At 35.0% G+C, this 13,801-nt stretch overlaps 1 protein-coding gene across 2 annotated transcripts in view; it reads right to left on the reverse strand.

Moving 5' to 3' along the window:
- Positions 1 to 13,801, reverse strand: part of SLC38A11 (solute carrier family 38 member 11) — a 52,156-nt gene that overhangs the window by 25,500 nt on the left and 12,855 nt on the right. For both annotated transcript variants that reach the window (XM_003133438.6, XM_021075298.1), the window contains exons 6-7: positions 13,018 to 13,124; positions 10,935 to 11,014 (exon numbers count right to left, since the gene is read on the reverse strand). In XM_003133438.6, the coding sequence (XP_003133486.6) occupies positions 10,935 to 11,014; positions 13,018 to 13,124 (187 nt within the window). The remainder of the gene's footprint in view (positions 1 to 10,934; positions 11,015 to 13,017; positions 13,125 to 13,801) is intronic.

Here is a 13,801-nt window from a genome sequence, read left to right on the forward strand (position 1 = left end):
TTAATCTCATGATTTTTAGGAAATTAAAGATGCAGTAAATTTCACTAAATATATAAATAACAGGCAGTAATAATCAATCAATTCCTAATTTTGGGTGCTAAATAAACAAATATCTAGCAAAACAAGGTAGAAATCATATATTAGTCATTATTTTTCATATGCATCTCTTCTCAAAGCTTTCAATTAAGTGCTAAAACAGGTAGCACTTATTCTTTTCTCTTCCTGATCTCTACATCAAATAGAGAGTAATGGAGGCTGTAAACTAAGAGTAAAGAAGGGGACTAGATAATCCATAATTGGATAAATTTTAAAAAAGGGTTCTCACACCATCTTCCTTCTGTGCACTGTTTGCTATATTTCATGGCATAGTGCAAGTCCCCACAAACAACAAAATAACTTCCCTAAGGAGGAAAATACATTTTAAATAAAATATTTGCATTTGTACTTAAGTCTGCAGGCAAATTTAAAAAATCAATTGTTAAACTTGGACATCCAAACAAACATGGTGGATAGGACACATAATTTATCTTCTTTCTCTCCTCTGATCTCACCAGGATATTCCTAAAGGACTTTAAAAGGGAGCTAAATCCACAGGGGAGGGGAAGATGGAAGAAGAGACATCAGTAGAGAAGATATTTTGAAAAAAGGGAAGTAGATGCTTACAAGGTAACTGCTGAGAACAGAGAAAGTTACAAAGACATAGTCCTGTGAGTTTGGAGACACCAGAAAGGTACTCAGGACACTCTAGCTAAAGGAGAAAATAAAGAAAAAAGAAAGATCTGAGAACCTGGATATAAGATGTCTAACACAAAAAAGAGGTGAAAGGAAGTCCTAGAGTGACAGTAGGGCAACAAACTGATAAATCACTCTATCTACAGAGGAGCAGAGGACAAAGGCTCTGAGGTCTCCAGGAAAAATAATAAAGTTGGGAGATTATCTTATGTTTGAGTCTTTGGAAAAGGAGTAACAAAAATAATCAAAATCAAAAGCTTAAGTAGGAGAAAATATTTAAAAAACATGCAACTCATGAAGGACTCATTATTTCCAAAATATACAAAGAACACTTAAAACTCAACAAGAACACAAACAACCCTATTTGAAAATGGCCAAGATCCACTGATACCTAACAGACCTCACCAAAGAAGATATCTGAGAGCAAATAGGCACGTGAAAAGATGTACCACACCATATGTCACTAGGGAAATGCAAATTAAAACAGCACTGAGATACCACTGCACACTTTGAAAGAAAAAAAAAAAAAGTACACCAATTAGAATGGCCAAAATATAGAACACTGACAACTCTAAATGTTGGTGAGGCTGTAGAGCAACAGGAACTTTCATTCATTTCCAGTGAGCATGCAGATTGGTCTAGCCACTTTGGAGGAGAGTTTGATGATTTTTTATAAAACTAAACATACTCTAATCATAGGGTCCATCAATCACACCGCCTGGCATTCACCCAAAGAATTTGAAAACACATGTTCAACACAAAAACCTGCCACAGGGATGTTTATAGTGGCTTTATTCATAACTGCCAAAGCTTGGAAGCAACAAAGATATCCTTTAGTAAGGTGAATGGATAAGTAATCTCTGGTATATCCAGATGATAGAATATTACTCTATACTAAAAAGAGATCAGCTATCAAGTCATGAAAAGACATGAATGAAGCTAAAATGCATATTACTAAGTGCAAGCAGTCAATCTGAAAAGACTATATACAGTATGATTTCAACTACATTTCATTCTGGAAAAGGCAAAACTACAGAGAGCAAAAAGATCAATAGTCTCCAGGGGTTAGAGGTGGAAAGAAGGGATGAACAGGGAAAACACACAAGATTTTTAGAACAATAAAAATATACTGCATGATAATGTAATGATGGATACATGTCATTATACATTTGTCCAAACCTACAGAATTGTATGGTACCAAGGGTGAGCTCTAATGTAAACTATGGACTTTAGGTGATTATGACGTACTAATCCAGACTCATCAATTGTAACCAACGTATGCTGCAGTAGGGGACACTGATAATGGGTGAGGCTATGCATGTGAAGGGGGGTTATGGGAAATTTCTGTATCTTTCTCTCAACTTTGCTGCGAACCTAAAACTACTTAAAAAAATTTTTTTTAAAAAGCTAAAATGAACATCCAACTAAACATGATTAAAAACAAAATCAAAAATGTCTTAATTATAGGAAAAATGTACAGGAAGGGAAATTTAACTATTTACTTTGAAATTTGTGTTATATATTCACACATTATGATATGGTAGAAGAGGAAAAATAATTTGAAAGGGCTAAATCCTCATGTACTGTATGACAAAGTGAGAATCTACAAACAGCAGTTATAAGCATATTACCTAGAAGTAGAAATGTAAATGCCAAAAGACACAGCTGAAATTGGAATGGACTACATAGGAGGCAGCTCTATTTCACTAAAAGCAATATGTAATATTTGATGTTGTAAAAGTATGTGAATACTCTTTTAAGAAAAATAAATCTAAGTGAAAGCAATATTAGGGAGAGGCAGTTATCTTTTAAAATGTCTTACAAAGCTTCAAATAAATCATGGCAACATAATGAAGGCTTATTATAAGGTTCAGCTCACTTAAGGAGCAATCCTTCCAGTGTTTTAACATATTTTAATACGAACAGAAATAGAGACTGTCTTGCAGCAGTTTGAAGCCTTGGTATGACAAATACTTTCAAAAGAATGATTGCTTCCCTAACTCTGAAAAATCCAGGCAGATGCTTAGTTATAAAACTTTTAGAAGGTTTTTCTTTATGTGTGTGAGGTGGGATTGGGAAGGTTTGGAGAGATTAAATTCATTTTGCAAATTATCTCAGTTTGGATACTTAGATTCAGACACTGCAGTATATTTTGAAAAACAGACTTTTCTTTTATTTATTTATTTATTTATTTTTTGCTTTTTAGGGCCACACCTGTGACATATGGAGGTTCCCAGGCTAGGGGTCAAACTGGAGCTACAGCTGCTGGCCTATACCACAGCCACAGCAACGCAGAATCTGAGCCGTGTCTGCAACCTACACCAGAGCTCACAGCCACGCCGCATTCTTAACACACTGAGTGAGGCCAGGGATGGAACCCGAAACCTCATGGACCCTAGTCGGATTCATTTCTGCTGTGCCATGACGGGAACTCCCAAGACAGACTTTCCTTTATCTTTACAAAAGCTGAACAGTAATAAGGCAGAGCAGTAGTAAGCCAAGTCTTACCAAATACATCTCCAGTCTTCAAAGACTGGAGAAAACAAGCCTCAGGGGGATTTATTCTGATCACCAGAACAGCAGACCTCTGATCAGGAGGATTGGGTGTCACATGTCTCCGTCATACCTGCCCAAACTCTTTTGACTAAACACAGCCACTTTCCAAGTCATACAATTTAGGCAGAGCCTGTATTTTTGTTAAGAGAGCTTTACATATTAACCTTTTCAGCCAGATACATCCGGGAGTTAAGTGCCCTGGCTGGCACACAAAAGCTTCACATTTCCTGTCCCACCATAAGCTATTAATGACATAAGCAGATCTGCATGTTTGCCATCAGCTGACAACTCTCTGCCATTTCCTTGCTCCCAGCTCACTTCTGAGTCTGCTCTATAGACAACTGTGGTCTATATGAATAAATACAGCTGTTCTGGAAAATTCTTCCTGGGGTATCACTTTAACATCAAAACTTTTCGTTTTTAAATGTAAGTCCTCAAGATTTACATTAAAATAAATGTAATTTCAAATGTAAGCTTCAAATAATTACAGCAACCCTTGAGCAATACAGTTGGGGCACTGACACTCAGAGCAGTGGAAAATCTGAGGATAATTTATAGTTGACCCTCCCTGAGTTCCTCATCCATAGATTCAACCAACTGTGATGGTGTAGTACTATAGTATTTACCACTAGGGGAAAAAAAAATCCACATATAAGCTGTACTGATGGTGGTGATGGGAGAGCATAGGTCAGTAGGTTAGGGAGGCATCATATTTGGCAGTTTTTCAAAAGCTAATATGGAGACATGACCATTGTTAAAATTATGATTAAAAAATATAGTTCCCTCTGTGGTTCAGCAGGTTAAGAACCTGACAGTGTCCACGAGGATGCTGGTTTGATCCCTGGCCTTGCTCAGTTGGGTTAAGGGTCCTGCATTGCTGTGAGCTGTGGTGTAGGTCTCAGACTTGGCTTGGATCCCACATTGCAGTGGCTGTGGCAGAGGCTCCTATTCAACCCCTAGCCTGGGAACTTCCATATGCTGCAGGCATAGCTGTAAAAAAAAAAAAAGGAAAAAAAAAAAACTTTTGGAGAAACATAAAAGCAAGATAGAATTTTTGAAATTCTCAAGGGAGGCCCCCTTATTTTATTTGATAGTTCTCCTAGCCAATGGCAGTGTCCCTTCTCTCCAAGTCCCTCCTAATGTTAAAACTAGGTCATTATACACATCAGACTGCTGGGCCTCACTCACTTCTGCCAACAGTAACTTCTGATGCCTCCCTCCTCTCCTGTTTTGACCCAACAAATTCTGGTACTTTTTTTTTTTTTTTTTTAAAGTAATAGATCTCACACTGTCTTATCTTGAAATATTATCTGCCTGCCCAGATTGGGCTAAAGGCCCTTCCTATTTCCATAGCACTTTGCCATAATTCTGTTAAATATTGTATTGAGACTAAATGTCTATTCTCCCCCTCCACAACCTATAAATATGAGGTCAGGGACTGTGCTTTCTTCATCTTCACAGCCTCAATACCCAGAAGAGTGACTGGCATCAGCAGACATTTAATAAATGCTTGTTAGCTGAAAGAACAGGCTACTCTATTTTTTGCTCTTTGGTTATTAATCTACACCAGAGACCTGTCTGGCTTCTAATTGAAAATAAAAGACAGGTGGCAAGCTTCACAAATGTGGCCATTTATAAAAAATAATTGATGATGAGTGGAATGAATTCTTAACATTGGGCAGTCTAGGCTGTTCCCCTAGCTCCATTAACATGAGATTTGTACTAACCTTCTCTGAGACTATATTGCCTTGCAGCTGGGTTTTTGTTTTTGGTTTTTTGTTTTTTTTTTTTCTATTTTCATGCAGACTCAAATCACTTGATGGTTCTATATGTTGCTTCATGTCAGCAATCAGTTGAGGAAATTTAATACTGGCTCTAGCAGTGCTGTAGAACTTGGAGTCAAATGGTATTTTAGCAAATGAGTTAGCAAATTTTGCTAGCATGGAAGTGGAGCAAAATTTTCTTTGACAGAGAATGTTTTTGTATGAAATTTTTATTGTCCCAAGATCATTTTTATTATCTCATTACTTAAATCCTCTCCAAGGATCACTCTATATCATAAATTCCAACTTTTCAAGATCCCCTAGGGCACTCTGGCTCCATCATTTGGCTTGGTCTAAAACATGTTCAATATCTCCCATTGTAAAAAAAGAGTATTTTTAGACTTCTTACTGCATTAATCTACTGTTTTGTCATGTGATTTTCATTCCCTGATGCTCTTAAAAAACAAAAGGAGAGGTTGCCAAAGTCACTTTTTTCTTCATTCTTTCTAACCTAGTTTCCACTCATATTATTTGATTGAAGCTCCTAAAGGTTACCAGTAACCTCCCATCACCTGAAAGTGAACTTCTGTGATTTGCACCATGCAAAGGCCACTCCCTGTTTTCCTGGCATCAGCCTTGATTTCCTTTGGGACACTTTTTCCTTTACTCATAGTCTATGTATTTTAGTTGAGTTGATCCTATCCTTAGCATCAAGGGTAAACATAATATCTTAACACAGAGAAGTTAACACAAACCATGATGAGAACTAATACTAGAAATGAGGTTGAAGTAAAGCAAAAGAGAAATTTCTTTCAGTATCTTATGGACTTGAATTGGTGAAGGCTGAGACTGCTATTGCCATCTTATTGAAATGAGGGAAAAGTCTTTCAGAAGCTGAGCCAAAACAGAAGGCAAAGTCAAAAAATCAAAAAAGAGAAACTATGATTTCATTGATTGAGTTCCTAAATCCAACTGAATATAATAACAGAAATACCCTGGTACTTTGTAGCTGTCAGAGTAATAAATATTCTTTTGCTTGAACCTGCTATGGTTCTATGATTTTATTGTCATTTGTAATCAATGAGGTAATAATTTATATATCTTCAAAAAAAATCAGAACTAATCATTCCCTTTTTCAAATATGCACTATTACTCTGTATTTACCCACTTTTTCTGATTCTTCTTTAATCACCTCTAGTTCTTTATATTTAGTTATAACTGCAGAATTTCAAAGTTAGAATGAATAAGGGGTGATGAAACTGTATGTATTGAGATCCTTGGAAAAGGCACATTTTATATGTATAAATACCTGTTAAAACTGTAGACACATTTTTAGTTTGGAACACTATAGTATTGATTAAAATGCTATAAAAGAGACATTGTATGGAGAGAAAATAGTTGTAAATTTGGACTGCATGCAATCATATCTATCCTGAATACAAAGAATTGAATATTAATGAGGCAGAGAATGAAGGTTTTCACAGTGATAATGCTTCCAATTTTAGTTTGAAAAAAAATGGGAGAACTCTGTTATTGCATTTTGATACTAGCACACTTTTCTGGAAAGCAATTAAATTGCCTTGCCACCTCAGTTTTTAGAAAGCAAAAGGTTAGAAAATACAATAAAACTGAACATTATTTCCAAAAAGAATTGAAAGTCATTGGACTGTGAGATATTTGAAATCATATCAAAAAGCAGAATTTATGGCCCTATGAGTTATGGAAAAGGAAATTGAATCGTGTGTTTTATTTTTAAAACACAACCACTAAAAAGGTGTTTCCATAGTAACAAGGTCAATACCAGTAGCCATTGCAGACCTTCCTCTTTTCTGATAGTGGATTTAAAGATCTTTTTCAAATACCACTTTAAAAGCCCTATGAAAAAGTACAGCTTTTCTGATCATTCATCTGAACAGAAAAATGGGGAAAACACACATGGAGTATTGAATTTCTCATGTTTTATGGATTATAAACATTCATGGCTGTCATATTTTCAGAAAGAAGCCTGCCTGACTAGCTATTATGGCAGCTTCTGAACATGGGATTTGATTAGCCTAATTGTAAATCTGGACAAACAGAAGTTGTTTGCAGTAGTATTCAAACAGAAATAAAAGGTGGCACAGTATTAAAAAACACACTTAACATCTAAATATTGAAAGAGTTAAGTAAATAATCTGTTTTTCAAAAGATTTTGAAGACATAAAATATGAAATCAGCATTAGAGGAAGGTTAAAAAGATATAGGCCACGTTTTGTTTATAGCAGAAATAAACAGCTCTTTGGCCATAAAAATCAATTCATTTAGCACCACCAGGAAGTGGCCTCTCCGTCCTCTTTCCTTTGTATCAAGATACACGGCCTATGTAACAGACATCTGTATTGTCTTATCTTCCCCACTGAACTGTGAGTCTCTTAGAGCAGAGATATTTTCTCTTTGTATTCACAATAGTATTTCACATACATTTTGAATTAGAGAAGATACTGAAAAAAATAAGTGAAGAATGAATCATGAAAAATAATGACATAACAGTAACTAAAATAACACAAAGCCTCTGGTCTATTTTTATTTTTTAAAATGTTTTCAGGAAGTTCCCACCATGGCGCGAAACAAATCCGACTAGGAACCATTAGGTTTCGGATTCGATCCCTGGCCTCACTCAGTGGGTTAAGGATCTGCCATTGCTGTGAGCTATGGTGTAGGTCGCAGATGCGACTTGGATCTGGCGTTGCTATGGCTGTGGCTTGGGGGCGGGCTATAGCTCTGATTGGACCCCTAGCCTGGGAACCTCCATATGCTACGGGTGCAGCCCTAAAAAGACAAAAAAAAAAAAATTTTTTTTCAATTTTTTTTTTTTTTTGGTCATGCCCACAGCATGAGAAGTCCAGACCAGGGAGCCAACCTGTGCCACAACAGTGACCCAAGGCACAGCAGTGATAATGCCAGATCTTTAACCCACTAGGCCACCAGGGAGGTCTTCCAGGTTTATTTTTAGAAATACATCAATTAAAATGTGTACTCATGATTTTAATCTCTTCAGCCCAAAAGGTTCTAGATGCTTGTTCATAGACTCACAGCTTTTAAGTGATAAATCCAATTGCCTGGTCCCTAGACCAATTCCTTCAGAATCTCCAGGAATGGCCCCGGTATGGGTATTCTTAAAAGTTACTCAGTAATTCTAATGTGAAGCCTGAGTTGAAAATCATAGCTTTAAACTGTTCTGGTGGGGCTCAACTAATGACATTTATCTATCTCCAACTTTTAGCTATTTGCATTTTTTCCCCCTCAAAATTGCCTTATCATACTCTATATACCAAATCCATAATACCTTTTATTATGACAATGATTTATTCTCTAGAATCACTTTTCATGACAAAAGCTTCAATTAAAAAGTTCTGTCTTATATAATTAAAAATTTAACCAAAATTTATTATTTTTTTGTATTCTGGTCAATGTATTTGTATTTTGTATTCTGGTCAATGAATTCAGCTTATCTTTTTGTGCTTTCATGCTTACCTTTTCCAGGCCAGTAAATGCCTTTTACACCCTTATTACCTGGAAAAAATTCAGATTCATCTTTCAAAACACCCAGAACTGCACGCCCCCTCCCTTTAGGAAGCTCTACTTAATTCAGACTATTAAGGACTCTCTTCTTTGGTGTTGCCACTGGCCCTCATTTAGGCTTTTATTTTGTACTCCTAATACTATACTGTCATTTCTTCTTTTTTCTTTTTTGTTTTAAAAATAAATCCCTTCCCCATACTTGATTGTGAACAACTTGCAGTAGGTGGTAACTTATGCCTCTCTGCTCTTTATCTTTCAGGGCACAGCAAAAAAGAGGCAATAGGCATTCAATAAGTGTTTAACAAATCAAAGAATAAGTGGCCATATTGAAGTGAACAAGGTACATCTCAAAGATGAGTTGAACTGTGTTTCCCCCACAAAATCCATATATTGAAGCCCTGACCCTCAAAGTGATGGTATCCAAAGATGGGGACTTTGGAAAATAATGAGGTTTAGGTAAATCTTGATGGGATTTTATAAGAAGAGATACCAGAAGGCTTGTCTCTCTCACTGCCATGTGAGGACACAGCAGGTAGCCATCTGCAAGTCAGTAAGAAATCCCTCACCAGAACCCAACCATGCTGCCAGGCTTCAGAACTATTAGAAAATAAATATCTGTTGGAGTTCCAGTTGTGGCTCAGTGGTTAATTAATCCGAATAGGAACCATGAGGTTGCAGGTTCAATCCCTGGCCTTGCTTAGTGGGTTAAGGATCCGGCATTACCATGAGTTGTGATGTAGGTCGCTGATGTGGCTCAGATCCCACATTGCTGTGGCTGTGGCATAGGACGGCAGCTACGCTCCAACTCAACCCCTAGCCTGGGAACCTCCATATGCCTCGGGAGCGGCGGCCCTAAATAGACAAAAGACCGAAGGAAAAAAAAAAAAAAAGAAGAAGAAACCTGATATAAGCATATATATGAAGTAATTTTGCAGAACAACAATTAATCAATAGGGAAAAACAAATTACTTTGGGGACAGCATTATCAGTTATAGCCACTCACCAGCTTTCTTTTTTTCCCTCACAGATAACATTAATTGAAGATCCAGCATGTTCCTTGAGCAATTATGTCTTATTTTTATTCATCTTACTTAGAATATAGAAAATATTTAAGGTCTCATGGAAACTTTGTAATGTATTATTTATTAATTTATTAAAAAAATATTTATTGTGCATTGTGGGAATCCAGTTTTGTGTTTAAAGCCAATGTAAGGTAGTTTCATGCCAATACTCTCTTAGGAATATGGTTATAAACTACCCAGTCTGTATCTGATGAATCTATTCTATAATCAAAGCATAAAATTGTGTCTTTATCAGTAGTATCCCCACTTTGAATTTCACAGATAAATAACATTTTTAGAATTTGGGGAACCAATACCAAGTTGCAAACATTTTATTTGACCAAATAATAATATAAACCCCCCCCAAAAACCCTATCAACTATCATCACCAGTTCACAAATGACAAAGTATTTTAGCACAAAATATTAACAAATATAATCTTAGAGAATAAAGGGTGGTTTTCCAAGTGACTAAATTTCATTCAATAGAGAAAAACAACCACTATATTCTTTATTCTTTTTATTTCAGCCTAGACTGGTGAAAATTTGTTAAGAACAAATCCGTGGGATGGACTGGGAGTTTGGGGTTAGCAGATGCAAACTATTACATTTAGAATGGATAAGCGATGAGATGCTACTGAACAGCACAGGGAGTATATCCAGTCTCTTGGGATAGAACATGATGGAAGATAATATGAGAAGTGATTGGGTCACTTTGCTGTATAGCAGAAATTGGCAGTGTTGTAAATCTACCATACTTTAATTTTTAAAAGAGGTTTTAAAAAAAGACCAAATCCAACTCTAGGATAGATACAGAAATTTCTACCATCTACCATGTCCCCTCCTTCTGCAATATACCACTGCTCTCTTTTGTTCCTATTTCTCACTATTCAAAATCCCTTCCTTCACCTGTGGCATTCAGAAGTTCCTAGGCCGAAGATCAAATCCTGTGCCAAAGGAGCCACAATCCCAGATCCTTAACCCACTGAGCCACCATGGAACTTCCTTCCTTTCTCCTTTTAATTATTTGGGCAGGCCATTAAGATAATAAGTAAAGTTAATTTAACCTCATCAGCCACTCAGGGTACAACTGAAAAATGCAGGTGTACTTAAATGAAATCATCTTCTCTCAATTTTTCAAATATTAAATATAAATGATGCTTCTGGTTCTATCATTATATTTCTGCATTTATAATATGTCTTAAAAACATGTAAATGATGGGTTTAAACCAAATATCAACCAATAAAGCAACAAAACTTACATGTGTGGACCCAGTGAAACTACCCTTGTCATTACAATTCCAAGAATTAGAGTTGTTAAAACTGTAGAAATAAGAGAGATCTGAAAAAGAAAATGTAAAGATATACTGTCAGTTTTGAATAGAGACTATTTTACTGAAAATATTAGGTGATTCATTTTTCACTTGTGTTAGTTCATGTACAGTTTTAAAAACACAATTCTTTAGTAGTATATTTTTATAGATTTGTATTGATAATATCAGACATGTAAGTTTTTTATCAGATCATAGTTTTAGTCCCCCCCCCAAATAGTATACATATCAAATATGACTATTTCAATAAAATGAAATTACGTTTTTTCTTCAGGCTTTATTTTAGTGTTGAGTTCTGATTTTTAAAAAAATCTATAATTGCTTTTTATGCTTCTGTCTTTATCGTACCCTGTCCCTTCCTATGTAACATCCTTCCACACCCACCCACTCACACACATTTTTGGGATGCCTCTGCTTTTTTCTTTCTGCTTTTTAGTTCTCTTATCTATTTTTCCTTTGTGCTTTCGCCCTCTGGTCTGTGTTTCTAAAGTTTTCTTTGCTACTTTCTCTCTTCTGTAATTATTTCAACTGGTTAAAATATAAACTGGTCTGTGTGTATGTGTGTTCTGTGCACTCATTACATTAGATTTGTGTTTCTATTCTTATTTTTTTAATGGATAAGCATATTTTAGAAATTTTTGTCTAAGAAAAATATAAAATTGTTTCTGTTTCATTTGATTGTCATAAATCTTGTTTCCTGGGTTATTAATTTTTAACTAGAGAGAAGGTCCTATTATGAGACCTCTGATCCACTGATATATTAAGAAAGAATCCTAAGGTCCCTTGGCTAGAAAGTGGCCAAGGAGGAACTCAGATGTGCAGCCTGACTCCAGATCAGGGTTCCTAACTATTCTGCTTTGCTCTTTGGGAGATTTATTTAGATACTTTAAAATGACAATTCAAAGGGACATTTAAGGACAAAATATCCAGGTAATAGTAATATGATAGAATATTAGCTTTCTTTTCATAAATGCCTTAGCTTCTGCTCTCAGAAGAAAGCATTTATGTCTATGTTGAACACGTGAAATGGAAATAAGTTCATCTCCAAAGCCCCTTTAAATATATTCTTGTTTATTTCTGGTTGCCTGTTAGGGAAGGAAGGCAGAGTAGTCAGAAAACTTTAGAATGCCATCCCCAGTCTCAGCTCTGCCTGGAAGGAGGAGCTGCACAACTGTGGCTACACATGAAACATCACAGCAAAAAGTAAAATTTATCAACTGTTGGATTTTTCAAAATAGAACATAAAAATACATGAATAACTCTTTAAAATGCGTTTTTTTAAAATCAGAATCCTTGGTATAATTGAGATGTAATACCAATAATATTTTGGGTAAAATACAAACATTCCATCAGAATAAGGAAATAAAATTCAGCCAGATAAAAGTTAATGTATGCAGATAACCATATGTGGTGATTTGAATACTTATTTGGTTTCATTAGAAATAAATCACCATTTATTTTTACCAATAAGAATCATAAGTGTTGGCCAAATTTCCAACAATTAATCAATATATTGAAATTTAAATTCACTAGATAAAAAATGGGCACAGTAGACATTGTAATTTACAAATACATTTTAAGCCAATGAAGTGATTCAGCCATACTTCTTAAAGTTAGTTTAATTTTAAATTGTTTAAACTACTGTCTATAAAACATGATAGAGCATATATATATATATATATATATATATATATATATATTCAGTAAATTAGTCTTGGTTTAAGTAGAATTCATTATATTTCCTAAAATTAAAGCATGCTGTCTGATGTCAGAGTATCTACGTTAAAAAAGGAAAAGGACATATTTATTTCACATTCATCAAGGATTTAACCATCAGTTCTCTCAAATAAGATGAAATATCAAAAATAGCTTACTCTAATATCATTATAAGTAAACTAAAAGAAACTAAAGATGAATAGTATAATTAAGAACTTGGCTATATAGACAACAGTTTGACAAAATTAATTCAGGTAACAAAGTGCATTTCTGTAACTATTTAAAATGTAAATATTACCTTTCCAAGCTTTGCTATATCTCGATACAAGGACAGAGGCAGAGTAAAGGCAATGGTGGAAAGCACAATAATGAAATGGCGACCAATAAGCAAGTTTTCAGGATCAACTGGAACACAATCAATGTTTTAAAGTTTACATATGAGTAATACACTAGTGACACAAACAGCCAAATATTTAATTACAAAATGACTTAAATAATATAAAATGTCATGTAAATGACAACTTTGAGTAAATGAAATTCCATAAAACTAATTCACAAAAATGTAAATACAAAATAACTTAAGGATGAACCTATAGTACAAATATGTTATAATATTTTGAAGTCAAATTATTTTAATAGCCTCAATCATTTTTTCTGCTACCTTCCTTTGTGCCCTTGGAATATAATTTTAGCCTGGAAATTACAGAGATCCTAAAGATATTATGTCACTCCTTGTCCCAAACCCTCTAGTGGGCAAACCCTTCATTCATAAAGTCTGCTACATGAGAACAGAGCATATTCTGATGCTTTTATTTTTTAACTTTCATATTCCAGATAGACATGACCAGTAAAACTTATCAAAAATCAGGGTTTTGATAAAAATATTCACTATACTTCTACCCTTCTGTTTAGAAAGAAGTGATTTCCCTGAAAAAAAAAGTAGACAAAACAACTTTTTGGATAGGAAACACATCACAGGAAAGAGGCTGAAACCTGGTATTCATTGCAGACTCTTGGCTCTCTTGGAAATAACAGAGTTAGCGAGTATGTTTGATCAAATGCAAACAAAAGTTGTAAACATA

The sequence above is a fragment of the Sus scrofa genome, chromosome 15 (genome assembly GCF_000003025.6).
Source record: "Sus scrofa isolate TJ Tabasco breed Duroc chromosome 15, Sscrofa11.1, whole genome shotgun sequence".
NCBI classification, from domain to species: Eukaryota; Metazoa; Chordata; class Mammalia; order Artiodactyla; family Suidae; genus Sus; species Sus scrofa.